Source organism: Psammomys obesus, unplaced genomic scaffold, assembly GCF_907164565.1.
Source record: "Psammomys obesus unplaced genomic scaffold, mPsaObe1.curated_primary_1811, whole genome shotgun sequence".
Classification (NCBI taxonomy): Eukaryota; Metazoa; Chordata; class Mammalia; order Rodentia; family Muridae; genus Psammomys; species Psammomys obesus.
In genome coordinates, this window is record NW_026585626.1 from 12249526 (window position 1) to 12271662 (window position 22137).

The 22137-nt window shown below is 41.0% G+C and overlaps 2 protein-coding genes across 3 annotated transcripts in view; one reads left to right on the top strand and one right to left on the bottom strand.

Annotated features, from left to right (window-relative positions):
- Kat2b (lysine acetyltransferase 2B) overlaps positions 1–4219 on the top strand; it is a 113253-nt gene extending 109034 nt beyond the window's left edge. Inside the window, exon 18 of one of the 2 annotated variants that reach the window (XM_055614152.1) lies at positions 2190–4219. In XM_055614152.1, the coding sequence (XP_055470127.1) occupies positions 2190–2383 (194 nt within the window). In that variant the 3' untranslated portion in view covers positions 2384–4219. The remainder of the gene's footprint in view (positions 1–2189) is intronic. The other variant, XM_055614157.1, reaches the window with a different exon arrangement.
- A 6305-nt stretch (positions 4220–10524) lies between these two features.
- Sgo1 (shugoshin 1) lies at positions 10525–19648 on the bottom strand. Its single transcript, XM_055615061.1, has 7 exons — positions 19507–19648; positions 18940–19136; positions 17323–17399; positions 15429–15481; positions 12866–13675; positions 10882–11071; positions 10525–10692 (listed from the first exon to the last, which is right to left on the bottom strand). Exons 1-7 carry the CDS (start codon positions 19646–19648, stop codon positions 10590–10592), a joined length of 1572 nt encoding a protein of 523 aa, XP_055471036.1. The 3' UTR covers positions 10525–10589.
- Between the last annotated feature and the right edge of the window lie 2489 nt (positions 19649–22137).

Consider the following 22137-nt stretch of genomic DNA (forward strand, 5'->3'; position numbering starts at 1 on the left):
GTAGGTTTATCCTATATCATATGTCTATATGAGTGAGTATATACCATGTGCGTCTCTTAAAGAAATGTTCAATGTCCTTAGTCATAAGGGAAATACAATTCAAAATTACCCTAAGATTTCACCTTACACCCACCAGAATGGCTAAGATAAAAAACTCAAGTGACAACACATGCTGGAGAGGTTGTGGAGAAAGGGGAACCCTCCTCCATTGCTGGTGGGAATGTAAACTTGTACAACCCCTTTGGAAAGCAATCTGGTGCTTCCTCAGACAACTAGGAATAGCGTTTCCTCAAGATCCAGCTATACCACTCCTAGGCATATACCCAAAAGAGGCTCAAGTACACAATAAGGACATTTGCTCAACCATGTTTGTAGCAGCCTTATTTGTAATAGCCAGAAGCTGGAAAGAGCCCAGATGCCCCACAGTTGAGGAGTGGATACAGAAATTGTGGTACATCTACACAATGGAGTATTACTCAGCAATAAAAAACAAGGAAATCATGAAATTTGTAGGTAAATGGTGGGATCTGGAAAAGATCATCCTGAGTGAGCTATCCCAGAAGCAGAAAGTGGTTCTTATTTTAAGGAAGTTTTCAAGATAGAGAGTTGGTGATATGGCTCAGTAGTTAACAGCACTGGCTGCTCTTGCAGAGGATCAGGTTCAACTCCCAGAACCCACATGGAAGCTTATATACTGTCCCAGGGGATTTGACTTTCTTAAGCATTGAATGCATATAGTATGCAGACATACATGTAGGCAGAATACCCATGTCTTAGTCACTGTTCTAGTGCTGTGAGAAGACACCACGGTGAAGGAAATTCTCATGAAAGAAAGAATTTAACCTGGGGCTTGCTTCCGGTTTCAGAGATTTAGTCTATCCTCATCATGGTAGGAGCATGGTGACATGCAGGCAGGGTTAGAGTAATAGCAGAGAGCTGCATCTTGATTCACAGACAGAGGGAGACACTGGGTCTGAAATTCACTCTCCTTTTTTCTTCAGCTTTCTGGATGCTGGATTACCTCATGTTTCATTCTTTTTACACTTTACTTTTGATTATCCCCTATCTGATTAGTTTTCCTTCCTTCCTTCCTTCCTTCCTTCCTTCCTTCCTTCCTTCCTTCCTTCCTTCCTTCCTTCCTTCCTTCCTTCCTTCTTCCTTGCTTTTGTTTTTGTTTTGTTTTTCGAGACAGGGTTTCTCTGTGTAGCCTTGACTCACTTTGTAGACCAGGTTGGCCTCAAACTGACAGAGATCTACCTGCCTCTGCCTGCCAGAGTGCTGGGATTACAGGCATGTGCCACCATGCCTGGCAGCATATCTGAAGTGATAGGTGTTAGGTGTGACCATTCACAGACGGGATTCCTCAGAGGCTCACGCTGGCCTTAGTGAGAACTGCCCCACAGAGGTACTGGGAATTAAACTGAGGCCTCCCTAGAAGAACAATATGAATTATTAACTTTAGTGAGGTAAAGTAAATTATTTCAGCTTGAGAAATGGCTCAGCACTTACGAGCACTTACTGGCTACTCTTCCAGAGGACCTGACTTTGATTCCCAGAACTGATGTGGCCACTTACAACTTTCTTTAGTTCCAGTTCTGGAGGATTCTATGCTCTCTTCTGACCTCAGAGAGGACCGGGCATGCACATGGCACACAGACATACATCAAAAGAAAGTATCTATAAAATTAAAATAACAATAAATGAGTTGATTATTTGGAAAAGTTGGTCATTTTTATTTCAATAATGGAGCCTGGAAAAAATTCATTTGTTTTAATTTTAGTAAGTTATGATAGGTCATCGATGTATTTACAAATATGATGTTTGTATCACATGAGAACTGTGCATTTAGTAAGCTGAGCTCAGTCTGATAATTTTTTGTGACCAAAGATTCAGTGTCAGTGTTCTGCCTGCCCCATTCAGCTTCCATGGGTCCTCTCTTGTCTCTTAGCCTCCTGGTAGCAGATGTTTCTTTTAATGTTAGTGTCACTGCAGTGTTATATACAAATCCTTCTCAGACTAATAAAGACTTAAGAATAATTATTTTGCTTAACCTGGAATTTCTCTTAAATATGGCGTTAGAGTGATAAAAATGTTAGCAAACCAACAGAGTTAATTTCTTCCTAACATACCCTTGGCAGCTGTTGAGTAGGAGGAGTCAGCATTTGCTAATGTTGTTGTTTCCTATGCAGATCTGAAAACCATGAGTGAACGCCTCAGGAACAGGTACTATGTGTCTAAGAAGTTATTCATGGCGGACCTGCAGCGAGTGTTCACCAACTGCAAGGAGTACAACCCTCCCGAGAGCGAGTACTACAAATGTGCCAGCATCCTGGAGAAGTTCTTCTTCAGTAAAATTAAGGAAGCAGGGTTGATTGACAAGTGATTTCTTTCCTTAGACACTCCTCAGCAGTGTGCCTAAAGCAGGTGACTTAGGTTGTTTTTTTTTTTCTTTCTTTTTGTTTTTAAAAGAATTGTACATCATGTGTTGGAGAGACTTGTAATAATTAGCACTTTTGAAAAACAAAAAACCTCCTTTTAGCTTTTCAGAGACATATTTAAATGGAAATCATAGATTTTTTTTTTTGTGGAATAGATTTTAATCTATTTACTACTATCATGTAAAATTTTTCTGGCATGTCCAGTAGCTGACTCTTGCATGGTAGAAGATCAGGGGCTTCCTCAAAACCTGGATGTGAGGAAATTGCACACAGTACCAAGATTTGGGGGAATCTAGAGAAAATTTTGACCATGAATGTCTCCATTTTTTTCTAATGGAGCATGAGAGTTTATTTTATTCTGAAGGACTTTAAGAAAGTGTCCATGATACACCTGTCAAGGTGAACTACGTGATGTTTGAAGTCTCATTGTAGACTTTTTATAAATATATATTTTTAAAACACTCATCTAGATGAGGTGCTTTGAGCAGTTCTGAAAAATGCAGCTCCCACAAAAGCAGCTGCTTTGATTTCTAAGAAAGGGACTTTTTATAAGTGCCCAGGGCTTTGTTTGTTCTGTCTACCTATTACAGACTTGAGAATGCACAACCACTGTTTAACAATTCTCGGCAGATATGTGTCCATCTCATAATTGACTTTGTTTGTGCAGGGCCCAAGTTCTAAATGACCCTTTCCCAGGCCACAAAGGTGTCAACTTGAAAACATTTGAGGTTGAGTCAATGTTAAGACATATGGCCTAAATATGAACCCAGGGAAGCCTTGCTCTACTAAGTAAGGATTCTTTGTATTTTCTGGTACATTTAACCCTACCAGCAATATCCATGTGAACATTTCCCATTTGCACCTCTAGATTTATGTTTGTCTGAGGTGAACTGAATATTCTCATCAAAATTTAGGCCAGTATTTTAACACGTGCATTGTTTTATTGGTCCAGGGTTATATCCCACTAACGTCCACTGTACAATTTTATTAATCAATTTGTCTTGGGACTCTGGCTTAGTGCTTGGATTTATTTCCCAATTACACTACATAGCAAAGTGGACACCTGCCACCCCAGCTCTGGGAAAAACCAACTAATATACAACCATATTAAACGTAGGCCACCTTAATGGTCTCGACACTAATTTTTATGATGCAAATTTATAAACTGATTCTTTTGTAAAGGCTGAGGTTTTAAAAAATGTATTTAATGTATGTTTTCTATCAGCATAAATTATATTGGGTCACTAATAGTAATTAAAAACAGCTTGCAGAGGTAGTGTGCTTGAAGGAGAATATCCTGGTATTGCTACTGAGGCTGCTTCTGACATGGAAGGCATTCCGTATGTTCAGAGTGTTCACGGAAGATCACACTGAAGATGCCTCAACCTTTTGAAGTGTAAGGAACACTCTGATTGGTGTCTAGACTTTTAATGAAGAATAATACAGTTTGCATTAAGCATCTCAGACTGGTTTTAAAAGAGCTTTGTATCGATTTTGCTGAAGCATCTGTCCAGCTTGGTATCCTGTGAAAGTTTGTTATTTCCTGGGTAGACATTCTTATAGAGTATTGTCTTTAAAATCAGATGGTCTCTTCTATATTGAAAGCATTTTTATGTTTTCTAATTTAAAAATTAATATTTTCTTATAGATATTGTGCAATAAAGCAGAAGTAGAATGTGTGGTTTTTGCAAATGCTTTAACAGCCGACAAAAACTTTACATTTGTAAAATTAATATATTGTACTGGTACAAAATAGTTTTAAATTATATTTTGAAAAATTCTATCTGGTGTTATGTTTTATTCCTCTTAGCAGTCTGAAGTTGATAGGACGTTTCAGCTGGTATTATTGTACCTTAGCTCTTAAGCTTTTGTGAACATGTCTAGAACTGCTGCAGTTGTAGGGGAGTTATATAAACAAAACAAAACAAACCATTTATGTGGGGCTAGAGAATGGTTTGGGGTTAAGAGTATTTCCAGAGGACGTCAAGTTGATTGACAGCACCCAGATCTGGTGGCTCATAACTAACTGCCTAGAATTCCAGCTCCTGATCTGACACCATCCTGTTCTCCACAGGCACCTATACTCATGTGCAAACACACACACACACACACACACACACACACACACACACACACACACACCACAATTAAAATAAAATAAAATCCAGTGTTCTGGAATATCAGGATGAAGACACTTCTTTGTCTTTTGTGTTACTCACTAACCCACCACTATTGAAAAAAAAAATTCATTCAGAAATTTAAAAAAAAAAACATATCATTTTCACTTTATATCTGTCAGAGGAATGAGGAGAGGACAAAATGCATGTGATTTTAAAACATCTTTCATCTTCAAAACTCTCCCTGTAGGAATTATATTGTATCTGGGTCAGAGGACCCAGTAGCAGTGGAGGTGTTCAGTGATTTCCTGAGCCAGAAGCAGGGCTTGGACCTTTAAGCTTTCTGTAGTATCAAAAGCAATGGTGTGAAAGGCAAGCGCCATCGAACCACAGGCAGAAGGGCAGGCACTACCTATCATGGTCAAAGCCTGGATCCATGCCCACCAGTGACAGGGAGGGGTAAGGGAGGCACAGATGCTTATGTCAAGCCATATCTAAACTACAATTAAGTAGGCTTAGTTGAGTCTCTCCCAAGTAAGGAATAGATGAGGGTGCAAGGGGTTTGAGTTGGGGCTGGATGTCCTCCCACGAGCTAAGTTATTTGTAGTATAAAAAATTCTACTTTTGTGAATTTATTCAATGTGCATGTGTGTGAATGTGCATGCATGCATGTGTTCATATGTGTAAGCCAGAGGGTTATGGTGTCTTCCTCAATCACTGTTCACCTTATGTTTTGAGGCAGGGTCTCTTCCTGAACCAAGGCTCACCAGGTTCACCAATTCGGCTAGGCTGCTTAACCATTGAATTCTAGGGACCCAGTGGCCTGTTTCCAGCAATGGTGGGGTAGGGAATCCAAACTCAGCTCTTTGTCATTTTCACAAGTACTTTATCATATGAATCATCTCCTAAAGATTATTAATTTCCTATGTGTGAATTTAGGTTCTGGGTTGTGCACTCTGGTTGGCAGCCTTGGCAGCAAGTTTCTTTTTACTGACTGAACCATCTTATGCCCTCTACCTCAAGTTTCTATTACTCAACCAATAATTTAAAATAGCTACATATAGCCAGGCGGTGGTACAGACCTTTAATCTCAGTGCTTGGGAGGCAGCGGCAAACAAGATCTCTAAGTTTGAGGGCAGCCTGATCTATAGAGAGGTCCAGGATGCCCAGGGTTCCATAGAGAGATTCTGTCTTGAAACAAGCAAACAAGCAAGTAAGCAAAGAAGCAAACAGAAAAACCTAAAGTGGCTACATTATAACACTATGTTGTAATGACTGGGTTTTCCACCTTTCCAATTACAGAACATAAGAAGCAGATAAAAACATTAGCTTGAGGTAGTGTGGACAGGTTGACAATCTGTAACTGTTTAGAAACTGATGGTCTTTACAGTAGCACTCCCTTTAACTTAAGACATTCTAAAACTGGTTGCAGGCCTTGGCCTTTCCATATTGCTCTGAGCTCTACAGGTTAACCAGTCTCCTCTAGACAAATAAAAACATCTAAGAGAAAAAAAGAACGTGTTGACTCTAGAATATCAAAAACGTTGCAAGTTCTTATTTAAGGTATGAGATTTGGTTTGACGTTATCTTTTATCGATTGGAACATTTAGGTTGCTTGAGAATTAATTTGCTTGTCCTAAAACTCAGTCTTTATGCCTCAGGCTCTTAAGTGCTAGGATTACAGATGTGTGTATAACACAGAGGCTCTAAGAGGAAAGTCCTATGTGTGTGTGTTAGAGTGTGTGTGCAGAGGGTGCATGGTGGCAGCAGTAACCAGAATCATTGCCACTCCTTGAGTTTTAGGGTTCCTGGTTGGAAAAGAGATAAAAGATGCATTTAAAGTGTGATGGTTTTATCATTTTTTAAAATGAGATTCTATTGTGTCTGGCCTGCGTGTATGTCTGTGAACCACATGCAGGTAGTGCCCATGAAGGTAAGGGAGGCATCATATCCCCGGGAACTAGAGTTACAGATGGTTGTGAGCCTCCATCTTGGTGCTGGGAATTGAACCTGGATTCTCTGAAATTCCAGCCCTGAGCCATCTCTCTCCAGACCTGATGCTTAGTTTTAAATGTCAACAAACTAGAATCATCTGAATCTCAACTGAGGGCTCTTCTAGATGAGGTTGGTCTGTAAATGGTAGTCTTGATTGGTTGATGTGGAGAAGACCCCAGCAGCCATTGTCCGCAGCACCAGTTGATGAGCTGAGCCCTGATGGTGTAAGAATAGAGAGGATGGGCAGCATGGGTGCACTCATTTTTCTTTGCTCTCAATTATGGATGTGATGTGACTTAGCTGTCTGGGTTTCTGCCTTGACTTCCTCTTGGGATGGGCTGTAACCTGGAATTGTAAGCTGAACAAGCCCTTGCTCTCCTCAGCAGCTTCTGGTCAGGGTGTTTTATCACAGCTAGATAGGAAACTAGAAGAAAGGCAGGTGAATGTTTCCAGGTTGTGTGTGCAGGAAGGGGTCACAATGCAAGCGAAAGATCCTTGAAGGAGATAAGAGCAACTACAAACTACAAAGGAAGTCACCTTTAATGTAATCCTAGAACTCAACTCCATTTTGTGTGAGGAAAACAGCTGTCATCTTTATCAGATTAGCTGCATGCTTCCGCGAGTCCGTGACATGGGCTTGTTGACTGCTGACATGCCCTCATAGATGGGGACGCAACAGGACTTACTTCCTTGCTTAAGTACTCAGTCTCTCCTCCCAGCCTTCTGTGGGCCACTTTCCCCTAATCGTACCTTGCTGGGGATTGTCTCTGGAAGGTGCTAGCTTATATAAGCTGGGAAGGCTAGTGGAAAGGCCTCCACTTGTGCAGCCAGGATCCACAGTGAGTGCAGACCTTCCCAGTGCTGCTGCTTGAGAGGTACTCACGTTCTTGCCCCTTAGCCTCTCTCGGTAAGTAAACCTAATAAACTCATGCTTCCTCAGAGTGAGCTGTATGTTAACATACGAGCCCACTGCCGTAGGCCAGGTCTTACAGACTGAACCAGGCCAACCCTTTCAGCTCTCTGGGACAGAATTAAGCAGTCTGTGTAGTGATTTGGCAAGTGTCATTTTACATGTTCCCTGTCAAACATCCCTTTTTCATGGTGGCCATCTCCTAGTCTCACCTTGGTGTTCCTCTCAAGGCTTTAAATGGAAGCTGCTTCTGCAGTGGTTCTCAGCCTCTGAGTTGCGACCCCCCAAAGATCATTGGAAAATAACAAGATATTTAATTATAATTCATAACAGTAGCAAAATTACAGTTGTGAAGTAGAAACAAAAACACTTTCATGGTTGAGGTCATTACAACGTGAGGAACTGTATTGAAAGGTCACAGCCTATGGAAGGTTTGAGAACAAGCTTGGCAGCAAGCACCTTCACCTGCTTTGCCGGCTCACTGACCTAATGCTTTAATGCCTTTGATGTCCACATCCAGCCCAGTATCAACGACTCTAAAGGGGACAGATATAAATTCCCCCAGGACACTTTTTAGTCCATAGAGGAGTCCTGTCTGTTCTTGGATTTCGTGAGACCATGAAATTTGTATGCTTTGTGACCATCCATAGGTAGTATGTTTATCTTTGAGACAGAGCTGTATTGTCTGTTGTAAGCTTGTCTACACCTTTTTCCTCCTGACTCATGCTTTTGAATACTGGAATTAAGACATGAACTGGAACCACCAAGTTTGGCTTCTTGTTAGTTTCTCTTTTTCCTTAGTATTTGTGTATGCCAGAGGACAATTTTGAAGAGTTGCATCTCTCCTTCAACCATTCGTCATGTAATCAGTCTTGGTGGCAAGTACTGGCTTGAGTCCCAGTGTTCACTGTCTCTCATCCTCTCTAGGTCTCAGTTTATTATTAATTTACTTTTATTATTTATTTATAAAGTACACACTTCATCTTCATGTTGGTTTTACTTTTATGTGGTGTCGGGTACTGAAGCCAGGGTCTCATACATACTCTACTTCTCTGGCAGATACTCCTTATGGATCGATTACGGAACACTATTTGATGCCAAGAGCCACTGAGTGCTTCCATGTGGCTGTAGCACACCTAGTGAATCCTCCTTCAAGCCACAGCTCTCCATCTTTTCTAGAAATGTAAAGCTGGGATACATTTTAGTTTCCAGCATTTTTTTGGTTACATGTACCTCCTTGCAGAATTGCTCCTCTTAACACCTTTTATGTTGTAATAAACTTATGACAGTCAATTGTTATCATTTTGAGACTGTTAATACAGAAGGAATAGAATACCAGGAAATTCAGAGGGAAGAGATTAATGTGAGGCTAGGGTGTGTCAGCGGATACGTGTAAACTGGAGGACCTGGCTAAATATCATAAAATACCCTGCTGAGGAGCCTGGTCTTTACAGAAGACCCTGAAGAGCTACAGAATATTAACTGACGTTGTAATTTTTAAAATATCAAATTGGCAACCAACCTTTTCTCAAAAGAGGAGTAAGTCTTGTTTATTTATATATTATACAACAACAAAAATAACCTATCTAGCAACATGGGAAGTCTCAAACTCTTAATTCAATTATAAATGGTATATACAAGATGTATAATACAGTCCATATTTTATAATAATGTTGACACAAAACCCTTCATAGTCCATGAATAAACACTACAGCAAAAACATGGAAACATGAAAAAGACTACAGGTTTAACAGCAGTTTCAAGATAATAGTGAATGGGCTGGAGTGAGTGAGGATCAAAGTCATATTGGACACAATGAAATGTCTATAGCAGCAAATAGAAAAATATTTTTTGGCTTTCTGATATCATGTAGCACAGCTAGTCTAAACAAGATCCTCCTGCCTCAGGTTGGACAGTTCTGAGATTATAGGTATGCACCACCACACCAGGCTATGGAATCTATTTATTTATTTATTGACAAAGGGCCAGAAAATTAATATCTGGGGATTTATAGACCAAGTAACAGGCTGTGCTATGGTAATCATAGCCACAGGGGCCCGCTGAGACTGAAATTAGACTTAATTGTATTTATTCTTAGCAAAAATGGTCACTCTCAAGGTACCGTGAGAGAAAAAGATGAAGAGGGTGGTAAGGACTGCTGTGGCTGTGCTCCTCCTACACACAGGGCCCTGGGTTCTGCCCTCAGCCCTATAAAATGGTGGCTGGGAAAACACGACTGGTGGGAGAGTGGGATGCACACGAGTGCCAGAGCAGCACACTCAGTGTGACCGACGGTCAATGTAGGAGTTGTGGAGATACTAGAAGGCCTTTGTGATTAATTTGGAAATCTCCTGTTTACAGTGGGATTTATGCCTGGGCCTTGCTCATATGTCTGTTACTGCGCCTCAAATTGAAATGTGTTGATCTTGGGCCTGGAGGGTGCAGCTGGGAAAACTGATAGGACAAATGTAATGTGAAGTAAAAGGGAAAGTTGACAGGGATAACAGAAGAGGATACAGCCAAGATGCGAGTGTTAAAGGCCAGAAAGGAAGATAATCAAGATTACCTGTCAGTTAAGAAGGAAAACAATGGTTGCCATTAGACTTCATATTCCTTTAAAAAGGGACCACTTACAGTGATTTGATTTTAAAGAAATACATTCATAGAGATGAAGGTTGAGTTTTCTGACCAAAACCAGAAATAGACTGACAGTATGAAGGGCTGGTCTGACATGTTATGATTCTTCCGAGGAATGGCTGTGTACTCACCGTTCACAGCAGTTACTTTGTCCCAGGACACAAACCATCAATTCTCTTAATCATGACAGCATATGTATTTACATGAAGAATCAATGATAGCAGAAGAATCCTCACCTACTTATGGTATGTCTTACCGTGATATTAAGAATTTATGAAAGATCTACATCTATCTTAGTTTTCCACTCTGTAATTCTACTTAAGGAAAAAAGATGCCAGAGAAGTTTTAGATATTGGTAGCAATCCACACAAATACAAAGTATAGGTTCAAGGGACATTCCTGACCCATATCTTGATAAATTACGCTGTCTCATAGCCTCTGCAAAAAAGCGGGACCACCTTCCTCAGCATCTAACAGAAGGAGTTACTGTGTTTACTTCATACTTCTTTTAGGGCGTCTCATATTCTTCTTCTGCTTGAAAATAGGAGAATTCAAGAAACACAAGTCTGTGAAAGGGTCCCCTCTTCTTAGCTTCCTGTAAGTTAAAAAAAAAAAAAAAAAAAGATTTTAGGCATGATTTCAAATACACCAGTATTAATTCAAGACAGGATTATCCTAAAAACATGCCAGTTTCAGTGCTCAAATATGGTCCATTCAGGAGGAAAGCTCTGTCTGCCATCCTACCACAAAGTCATTATAGATGAGTGCAAACTAAAATACTTACGAAGTCAGCGTTGGCTCTTTATAGCTTGTGACGGTGGCGCACCTTCGTTTAGGCAGAGGTACTGCTGGGCTATTTTCATTCTTTTCCGGAGACAAAGAAAGTTTCCCGATTTTCACTACAGGCTGCAGCAGGACATTGGTGACATCCCTTAGTCTACAATGAGGTGACTCCTGAGTCTCAGGTGGGGTACCTATGATACAGGTTTCCATTGAATAGGGACCAAGGAGTAAAAACCACAGGAATAAAACCATTCACAATACCTGGCACTTCATGATTTGTGTTTTAAAAACTTCATATTTTTTTTTTATCCTTTCAAGCCAGATAATATAGGAATTATGGCAGACTGCTAGCTACAACAGAATGTTTTACTAAAACTTAATATTCTTCCCTAAAAGCTTAGTTGGTTCAATGCATGAAACTGCATTTTAGTTACAGTTTAATACTTAGAATCATCAAAGGCCCAGTCTCATTTAACAGCAATGTTTCTAACATTGTTGGAGGCCAAGTAACTACGAAGGTCCTTCATTCAACATATAAGAACTCCATTAAACATACAAGATCTCTCAATCAGTCCCTGAAGACCAGGATAAAATGTGTTCCCACTGGTACTAATGTTACAAAATTCAGATGTTTCTCCCACCATAAACATGTTGAGATTCAGATGTCTCTCCTACCATAAATATCCAGGCTCCCCTATCCCTGATACCCAGATGCCTCTTATATCATAAACATCCAGGTCCCCTACCTCAGAGCTTCATTTATATTGGGAGGCAGATACCCTATGCATAGTGAGAACACCGCAAGAAAATCTCCAACTCAATCAAAAAGCAAACACTGAAAAATTAAATTATAACTGTGAGACAATTTTAAGCTAAGCAGACACAGGCTATAGAGAATCTAAGTTTCAGTCTGTCCTCCTGTTACAAGAAATATATACAGCCATTCCAGTACAGTGTAGATTACCTCCAAGAAATAGGATTAGACTAGCCGCTATCTCCTATAGTAACATAAACCCACAGGGAAACTTGCAAAGATAAACAAATTCTACAAGAGATGGGACAGAATCTGTAATTATGGCTGTTTTCAGGTAATGTTGCTGGTAGAAGTTTGGGGTCAAACTACTGTTTTTTTTTTGTTTTTTTTTTTTTTTTGTTCTTTTCAACACTTTCATTCTTATTTAAAGTAGAACAAACACATTTATTAAGAAAATGAGAAAAAGCTACTGAAAGTGGAAGGAATACCCAGGATACACAGTTTAAAGACAGATTCTTGCATGTTACACTGTCTAGCTAGCTGTTCAACTAGGAAAATTGACTCATTGTTTTAGGTTAAACAAATCAAACAGGTTGACTGAGCTGTTACAATGTGACATTTTGAAGAAGATAGGACCTGACAGGATGGAGCTAATGCCACAGGAATCAACACTCCCAAAGGAGTCTTTGTGAGTAGGTGCTGGCTGATGACTAACACTTTGATAAAATAAAAGCAAGAGTTTCTGAGCCAAAGTTTTCAGCAGTCATATGAAAAGAACAAAAACAATAACAACAAACTTCCTGCTGTCATAAGCTCACCATCAACCAGAAAAACAGTCATGGTTCCCGGTAAATTAAATATATAACAAGTCCATTATAAAATGAGGTTTTTCATTTTCCAAGTGATCAGAAGTGTAAAGACCTTTTAATTCAATACAATCACAACAATTCTGTCCTCTCCTCAGCCTGCTCAGAAGTCTCCTCTTTTGAGAAGTAATGCTCCTGTAAGATTCACATTTGCTTTGAAGTAGGTTAGAACACAGCCTTTTTTCCATTTTCCATCCCTACTACTTAATCAGGCTATAACTTCCCCTACTGAGAGACAGATGGGGAGGTCTCTAGCCTCCCCCAGAATAACAGATGGTAGGTACAGTATTTAAGAGTACATCAGCATCAGGGGCAACGATTTAGCAACAACATTCAAAACACCGGCAAATAAGCACACTGCTTACCAATAGTTCTAGTTGGCAGCACCTCCTCCATCTCTTTTTCTTCCATGTGCTTAAGTCCTCTTTTAGACCGTGACCTGGTAATGTGTCTGTCTGACTCTCTGGTATGGTCTTCTTGCACGTGCTTGCAAGGGGGCAGGTAAAGGTCATCAGACTCAGCCCCAGAGTGACTAAGTTCAAAGTCACTCACTTCCCTGTTGCTGCTGTTAGTTTCTGCATTGTAGTCACTGCTCATTTTTTGTCGGAAAGGGGTGAGGTGAACACACTCTTCCACATTAAAATCATAAGTGTCACTGGAACCAATAGATCCATCTATTGTTGTAGGGCAAAAAGCCTGCTTATCTTTGCTTTTTTTGCCTTTACACCTCAATAAGAATTTTGATTTCCATCTCTGGCTGGCTCTTCTTTGCTTTGCTCTTCTTCTTCGTGCATGTTTATGTTTGCTTTTCATTTGCTCAGGTTTAGATGGTAAAATGACTTCTTTTGTTTCAGCAGTCTTTCCTGGGCAAGTCAGTCTAGGCGGTAAGTTAATCTGGTCTTTGTTCCACAGACAGAAATTTTGTTCTACATTTTCAAGTTCATGCAGGATTATGGTTGGGTCTCCACATCTGCTGCTTCTATCTTCCGAAGACTGTCCTAGCCACTGACTAGCTTCACACTCCAAAGCACTGGAATGACTTATATTACTAAAATCTTTCCTTAAGTGGCAACGGGAAGATACAGTGCTAGGTAAGGAGACACTATCAGTAGACTCGACTTTACCTGAATCAAAATTTCTCCCCAGTGTGTCTAGACGAACAGTAGGATTTGGCTCTGAACATTTAAAAAAACAAACGAAAAAAAGTATTACGCTTCAGAAATTTGCATTCCAAGGATATTAGAATTCAAAGTTTTATCAATTATTCAATAGTTTCTCTATACTTACTATAAGTAAATAAAAAAACTACAGTTCAATATCACCCCTATTTATTCATCATTGAACAATCAATAGCTTCCATGAGCCTTTAAAAATACTGTTGGAATGAAAAGCCCATGAGTAAGTAGCTCACACTTGGGAGGTAGATGCAGGAGGATCAAGGGAGATCTATCTTGTGCCATGCAGCTCTAGGACTGTCTGGGACAAAGAATGAGACACTGTCTCAAACAAACAAACAAATAAATAAATAAAATAAAGAACTGAAGTCTGGTGTCAGCACTCAGAAGGCTGAAGATCTTTTTGAGTTCAGACAGGTCTCCATAGCGAGACCTTGCCTCAAAAGAACAAAACAATACCCCGATAGAAGCAAATATATAGTCATTATGTATAAATTATAAAAGGGATTTTATGTGCTTCTTGTTCAAAGGTTTAAAGAAAAGGGAACAGCCTTTCTGTTTAATCAGTGAGCACAGAGAACTTTAAAGTATACCAAAGCTAAATTATTTTTTCAAGGTGACTTAGATAACTAATAATTACTAGGCCTTTCATAATTATTAGGCCAATAAATATCTGTATTTATAGGAACAGCAGGGTTTTCGTCTGGTTCAGCTTACTCAAATTTCACCCCTTTTTGTGAAGCTTACTACAAAGTGTTCTACGTGTGAATCTACCTTTCCATTACTTCTGGCAAGATGCATTATTTCTCTGAGGCTACAGAAAGTAGCTTACATTCCTAGACTACAAAAGCGTTAACTAAGTCAATTTATGTAAAATACTACAGCACACAATAGTTGATTGCAGCTTATAGATAGAACCAATACATTCTCTTTACAGACTTATTTTTCATGATAGGATCCCAACTCTGTACTCAGATGACCTTGAACTCTTAACCTCATAATCTCATTGTTCTGGCTAGCTTTATGTCAACTAGACACAGGCTAGTCATCTGAGAGGAGGAAGCTGCAATTGAAAAAAATGCTTCCATATGATCCAGCTGTAGATAAGCCTGTAGGCATTTTCTGTGATTGATGTGGAAGAGCCCTGTCCATTCTGGGTGGTGCCATCCCTGGGTTGGTGGCCCCGGGTTCTTTAAGAAAGCACGCCGAGTAGGCCATGAGGAGCAAGCCAGTAAGCAGCATCCCTCCATGGCCTCTGCTTTAGCTCTTGCATCCGGGTTCCTCGCCCTGTTTGAGTTCCTGACCTGATGATAAACAATGAGTGAAATAAACCCAAACAGGTGCCATAGTGCATGCCTGTAATCCCAGCACTGAGGGAGGCAGAGGTAGGCAGATCTCTTGAGTTCGAAGCCTGACTGGGACAGCCAAGGCTACACAGAGAAACCCTGTCTCGAAAAACATAACAACAAAGAAATAAACTCTTACTCCAAGTTGCTTTTGGTCACTGTTTCACCATGGTAATAGTAATTAACACACTCACCATCCTGAGTGATGCTGGGATTATAGGTATAAGCTACCATTCATGTTTTAGGTGGATTATTTTAATCCTATATCAGTCTATGTAAGAGTTTGAGCACAGTAACAGATAATCCTTTTAAGGATTTAATCCTTCCTTTTAAGTCTAAAAGGAAGAAAATGGGAAGACTTCATTAGGATACTTGTCTACAACGATCAGTATTTTTAGATTTTCTACCTGATGTATCTTCAGTTTGGAATGGCCAGTCAGTTTCTTGAAGAGCAATTTGCCTTAAAGAATAACAATGAAAAACAGAAATCTTAGCAATTATGTCAAAACGAACAAACCCAAATTCAACATTTTCCCAGGCTATGAGCTTGTATCATTTCACAATTCCAGTCCAAATTCTGACACCTTATTCCTATCACAGAAAGCCCAAACACAACTGGGCCTGGTTTTTTTTTTTAACTGGTATCAACTCCCATTGGAGGAAACAAAATCAAGGTAGACAGTTCCTCCTGAAAATAGGACATGGTCCAACCTCAGTAAATCCAAACAGCCTCAAAGTTTTTAAAGTTTGGTCACTCAACTGTTTAGGACCTGATATTACTAGTAGAGCTGGAATGTGATAATATATTCTTTGAGGGTGACAACTACAGATTCTTCTGAAATTGTTTAGCCCCCTATGTTTTCTTTTAAAACTTACATTCTTTTTTTGAGTCATAAACCAAGTTTTCCTCCACTTGAAACCCGTTACTGACAATTTGCAATTTTCTACTTTGTAAAAAATTTCCACTTAACATTATAAAATTTGAAATAGAGGTTTAGTAATAAAGTACAGGGAACTACTAATTGTTTTGAGATTCTATAACTTATTCATCTAACATCATTTGTCAGATCTTAAAATTCAACAGTTTAAGAACTACTTAAGCTGAACAGTGACCTGTGGGGTAGAAATAGTATTTATGGTTCCTTCTGCAATAAAGGCAGACTTGAGGGAACTACAAAGCCCTGTCTTTGGCAGACCACTCTTAGGGATATCTGCCAAGATCTATCCTCACAGTGGGAAGAAGTGGCTCCTGGCACGGTGGTGCAGGCCAGGGGGCCAGGCACACTGAGCATGCGCAGCAGGTGGGCAGCCCCATAGAGTGAAGCTATGTTTTTTAGTTTTTCTAGCTTTTGAGCCAAGGTTTAGTCATGTAGCCCAGGCTCTGTGAATAACTGTCCTCCGGCATCAGCTTCCTAAATGCTTATAAACCCAGTGTACTGTTCTGTATTTTAACTAAAGTTTTGGATCTATTGTTAGTCAAACTCACTGAACGGTGTAATTAAGAGCTGGATATTTCATGCTGGCAAAGAGAAAATAGATTTTTTTTTCTCCAATCAAGTTTCACTAGGTATATTAACTACACTCCAGGGGCAGGCCCCATGTCTAGGAGTGGTTGTCAAACACAATATAGATCCAGTAGACTTTTTGATTTGTTTTGTTTGGGCTTTTTTTTTTTTTTTTTTTTGTCTGATTGGCCTTTTGCCTGTTTGTTCCAATTTTCATTTCTGTGTTTCCTTTTATTCCCCCCTCTTGAGGGAATGAACATATTGGTTGGGCAGGGAGGATCTAGGAGTTGGGGAAGGAGTAAATGATCAAATACATTGCATGAAAAAAATTTTGATGAAAAGCTGCATATTTTGGTATATATAATTAAATCTCAATAATTCATGAAAGGACATAAAATATATATAATCAAAGAGAAGATAACAGCATACGAAATCTGAAAAAACTGAACTAATCAATGAGAGGTGTTAAAGGGTGGTATTTCACTTTATTTTTCCCCTCTAAATTAGACAGTTTTCAGGACTGAAAAAAAAAATAATTTTAAATAATGACTCCTTCCTATAATGAAAATATGACATACAGAAAAACCCAACTGAAAGAAAACATGTTTAACCATTAAAACAACTAAACAGAAGAAAAAGAAAGCTCTAATTTTCTAGATAAAATAGTATTTTAACATCAAATACTCTTATACATATTCCCAGCTGAAAAAGCCTCAGACTGTAAACATAAATGATGTCAACTTCCTTTTACAAATGGATCAGTATTAATAAAAACAATAATTAATTTGACACTAACTGTAAGGTCTTCACAGACAAATCACTGGTCGTGCTGTCACTACTGGAGACCACTTCTGAGGAACATCCTTTGCAGTTCTGTAAATATATTTAAACAAACAAACAAACAAACAAACAAATCCCACCATTACAATTCAACACTGCTATGAAGTATGTATATGCACTCTGTATTATGAATGTATTGCTGAATAAATATGCCTGCAATAATAATACACATTTGCTGATAACTACAATACACGGCAGCACAGCCACGTAGTTTCAGGTACTAGAATTCCAACAGCTGAAACACCACACTGCTTCCTCCCCACCCCGAGACAAGTTTTCCCTGGCTGTCCTGGAACTCACTTTGTAGACCAGGCTGGCCTCGAACTCAGACATACATGGCCTCTTAAAACTTACATTCTAGTGTATATCATACTCTGCCCTTCTCAAGCTTACTTTCTAGTGTATATCACACTCTGGCTCTTAAAGCTTATTTTCTAGTACATACAAACAAATTTTAAAAAGGGTCCAGCAAGATAGGTCACAGGTAAGATCACTTGCCACAAGAGCCTCATGATCTGAGTTAGAGCTGTGGAACCATAGTGGAAGGGAAGAATCAAATCCAGAAAGCTGTCTTCTGACCTTGGGATATACACTGTGGAACACGTGCCCCTCCTCCCAATGAAAGGAGAGATGCATGTTTGCTTTTCATACAACAAGAACTGCTATGAAGACAATACCAGAGTGAACTCAGTGCAACTAAAGTGGAGAACTCTGTTACACAGTGACGCTGACCGGAAATATAAGAACCAATCAGCTACTGAAGAGCAGGAGAAAGAAAAAACAGTGGAAACAAAAAATACAAAAGTAGTGAAACAGGAAAACAGGCCAATGTGGCTGAAACACTGCAACTAAGAACAACAGGAGGTGTGCACGCACTAGCCAGCTAACCAGGAGTCTTGAGCTATGACTGTGATGGGAAGGCTAGTCTAAATGCAATGGAAACTCATTTACTATTAAGTAAGGCAGTAAAATGATCAGCTTGAAAAAGATCAGTCTGGCCCACAAGACGCATGGTTCAGAATGGACCCAGAGCGGAAGGAGTTAGGAGGTCACTATAGTAAATGCGACTATGAAACTTGGCAGGGCTGAAGCTTGTATGGGATTAATAAATAATCCCATAATCCATTAATAAAACATACATAACCCAAGGGCTCTATGGCATATTTAGAGTTAAGCAACCTGCCATGGAGCTTTCTCAACATTTAGCAGGTGAGAACACCTGGAAAAAAAAATTCCAACCATGTGCAAAGACTGAATATGGACCGGAGCGATGGCACTAAGGGAGTGGGTTTGGCTGCTTCACTGCTTTAACTGCTGGTGAACACTGGTGAACACTGAGATGAGCAGCAGTTAAGGAGGAAGACCTGGGCGCAGCAGTACATTCATGTCAGTACGCTGCTGCTGAGGCGGGAGAAAAATCAGTGTGAGGCCTAGGTGAGCTTCAGACTGAGTTCTGGCCTACCCTAAGTGTGATGGACTCTCCAAATAGCACTTAGAATACTTTCTATATCTAAAAGTTTTAGGACGCTGTACTGCATACATCAAAACTACACAGGTTTTGTAAAGAACATACCTGAGCAGCTTCTTCACTTTTTTGGGAAGTTAACCTCTCTTTCAATGTATACAGCTGACACGCAAGGTAGTAACATTCTCTTCTCAGCTCTAGGATGATGTCCTGGGCTTCTCTCACTTTGGATTTTTCATTTTCCAAAGCCAAAACTAGCAACCTGTTGTTATCTTGGTAACTTTTCAGTAGTGTAGAAGTGTTAGCTATAAATTAAAAATTCAGTTATTAAACTTAAACCTAGAAGGTGAAACTCAATGGATAAGAGTACTTGCTCAGAAATCAATGAGGCACAGAATTCAAATCCCCAGAGTCCATATAAAGAGCCAGCTGTGGTCCCACACACTGGTAACACCATCACTGTGTGTGGGAGTGGGAAGGAAGGTAAGGTATTGAGGGTGTGTGGAGACAGGAGGATCTCTGAGGCTTAGCTGGTTGCAAGACTAGTTCCAAGTTCAGTACCAGATCCTTTGTAGGGGAAAAAGAGAGTAATAGCAGGGCTCCAGAACTGCTCTAGCAACACCCTGGCCCCCTCCACACACAAATGCTATAGAAGACAACACAAAAATCTCTTACTGGGTACTCGGCAGGGTGCAACAATAAAGGACTTCCGTTTGCCAACCTCTGTCAAGGTTTTATTCCTTTTTTCTTTTATCTGCTGCTTAATGTCTTCAAGACTATCTTGAAAGGACTTTTTCTGACACCTTTCCTTAACCATCTTTGTCTGTGAATTATAACAAAAAAAAAATTCTCAGATATTTTCAAATATAAAATTTAAGAATGAAAACACGTTGTTCAAAAAAGAAGTGATTAAGCAAAGATTAATTTGTAAACTTACCTCCAAAAAGGCAATAATTTTGATTTTTCTCAGCTTTAAAATATTACTGTCAGGTGTTGTGGAATAATCGAAGCTACTAAGAAGGCTAAGTCAGATAGATCATAAATTTGAGTTTGGGCTACATAGTAAAACTCATCTGAAAAACAAATCAACAAAAACAGACATTAGAATCAAGCCATTTTAAGAAAACCCTACAAAGTGTCATGTTTCTGCCATAATCTTATTTTCTACCATTTCATAGGAAAGTATTAAATGATTCCAGAAAGTATCAACTATTCATTTCACAGTGAATCCTCACTGGAGGTGTACAACATCCTGGGCACGATGGAGACGGCTTATGATACTGCTGTTCTTCCCAGTCCAGTTTTGAACTTAAGAGCTCTGATGTCCCTCCTGCCTCAGCCTCCTGAGTAGCTGGGACCACACGTTTGAGCTACACAATGGCTTACTTTTCTTACAATGTGTACGGCCAACCTTTAGTGTTTGGGATTACAGTATTAGTTCAGAAGCAATTTATATGTATATCTGGATTCCTGTTTGGCAGCTTTTCTCTAGTAATTTGGGGGCAAAGAAAACATATATTAAAACACCAGTGTGCGTCACAGAAAAGAGACAAACTTCACCACGCTGGGCTACTTTTCATTAAGCTTGTATCTTAGATTACAACTTCCAGATCCTAAAATTGTAACCTGTTGACACCACAAGGTGTGCGTATAATTTTCAGCACAGAGGACTATGTTCATTTATCTCCTCCTAAGCATTTTCTCCAGGACTCAAGTTCCTCCATGCATATCTGGGCCTTAAATAGGTACTGTAGATCTCATCTAAGTACTTTATTTCCACCAATGTATGAACGATAGATTGGGAGGAAGCAGTCCAAAACAAGAAATCTATTTTAAAAGAACGAATGGGTTGTGTAAGACAGCCAACCTATCACCATCAAATTTTTAAAGTTTGCACGGGAGGTATCTGTGTGACCTACAGAGCACAGCTTCTGTGTGCGAGCCAGCGCGCGCGCAGGGGATTGAAACAGGGCCTTGTGCGCGCTAGGCAAGAGTCAGTCCGCGAGCCGCGTCTCTAGCCCCTATCCGAAACTTGAAAAGCAAAGCCCTACCTGCTGCCACGACTGAGCAAGCTAAGGCAGCATACGGTGTGCCAGAGCGAACACCCCGGAGACTGCGGCGTGCGCGCCCGCGAGCCGAAGGCCTCGTCCGACCCATACCCCGGGGCCCGCCACCCGTCCCGTCGGACCCCCGGGGCCCACCACCCGGATCGCCCAGCACCTCGGCCGCTCGCTTGCAGGCAGCTGGTCCGGCCTCCCGCTCCGCCGCCCAGGCCAGAACTACCGCCGCCACATTCGAAATCCTGCGTTGCGACTGCCCATTGGCTGGGCGGAGGCCGTCACGTGACGCCCCGCGGCGCGCCCTCCTCGGGAGCTCAGCGCCCCGCCCCCGGGTGGCAGCCTGGGGCGTGCCTGCGCACGCGCAGCTCGTCGGGGCGTGGCTAGGAGGGTGGAGACGCTCGGAGCCGCGGCTTTCGCGAGGCGGAGTCACCTACTGCTCTGCGATTGGGCCCTGCCTCAGTGCGGTCCTAACTTCCTATTTGAGGCCCGGGAATTGACGCGGGCCTCAAGGCCCCGCCCTCTGGAGGCTGAGGTCGGGGAGTGACGAAATGGAGGCCAGCCAGAGCTTCGGCGTCAAAGATCAAAACAGATCCCCGCACGGCCTGTCAGTCAGTTCGCCCCACGGCCTCGCCGCCATCGCGCTCAAGGGCGCACCCTTGTGGCAAAAGTCCAGTCAGCAAGCATGCCCAGGCCAGCGCGAGGGGGGTGCCTCAGGGCAGATGCTATCCAAAGTGGCCGCGTTCTGCAGGGATTCAAGGAAGAAACTCCAAATGACAGGCCGCCCGATCCTCTCCCCAGCGTTTACTGAAGAGGTTTACAACTAGCTGCAGCCCACCCCCCAGGAGAGATGTACTAAGTGCAGCAGCAATGACTGGGTTAGGGAAGGAGTTTACAGGAGAGGTTTTAAAAAGTGCTTCTGAGGACCAACCCAAACGTTATCAGTTCCTGAGAATAGTGAAGGAATTGGGCTTAGGCATGCTGGGAGCAGTGCAGCGCGGCCCATGTACTGTGTGATTCTTCGTCAGGACACACACACACGGGAGGGAGGAGGAAGGTGGCATCGGGGACCACCCAAGAGACTCGAAACTTCAGCAGTTCAGTAATCTGCTTCGTAAGTCAAACCTTTGACAGCTGTCTCCAGCAAGAAGGTAACACGTAGTTAGTTATAACTGAAGACCCCAGCAGCTTCATGGCAGCAGCTGTGCTGCCATGACAGGCTTTATAAGATGCTGTAGGCCTGAGTTTC

What these genes read in the sequence shown, in the direction of transcription:
- Sgo1 (XM_055615061.1), bottom strand. Translation starts at nt 19,648, where the DNA reads ATGGTTAAGGAAAGGTGTCAGAAAAAGTCCTTTCAAGATAGTCTTGAA. An exon ending in AAAGTGAAGAAGCTGCTCAG is followed by an intron (nt 17,400 to 18,939) that starts GTATGTTCTTTA and finishes ATATATTTACAG; the next exon opens with AACTGCAAAGGATGTTCCTC. An exon ending in TTGTCTGTGAAGACCTTACA is followed by an intron (nt 15,482 to 17,322) that starts GTTAGTGTCAAA and finishes TTATTCTTTAAG; the next exon opens with GCAAATTGCTCTTCAAGAAA.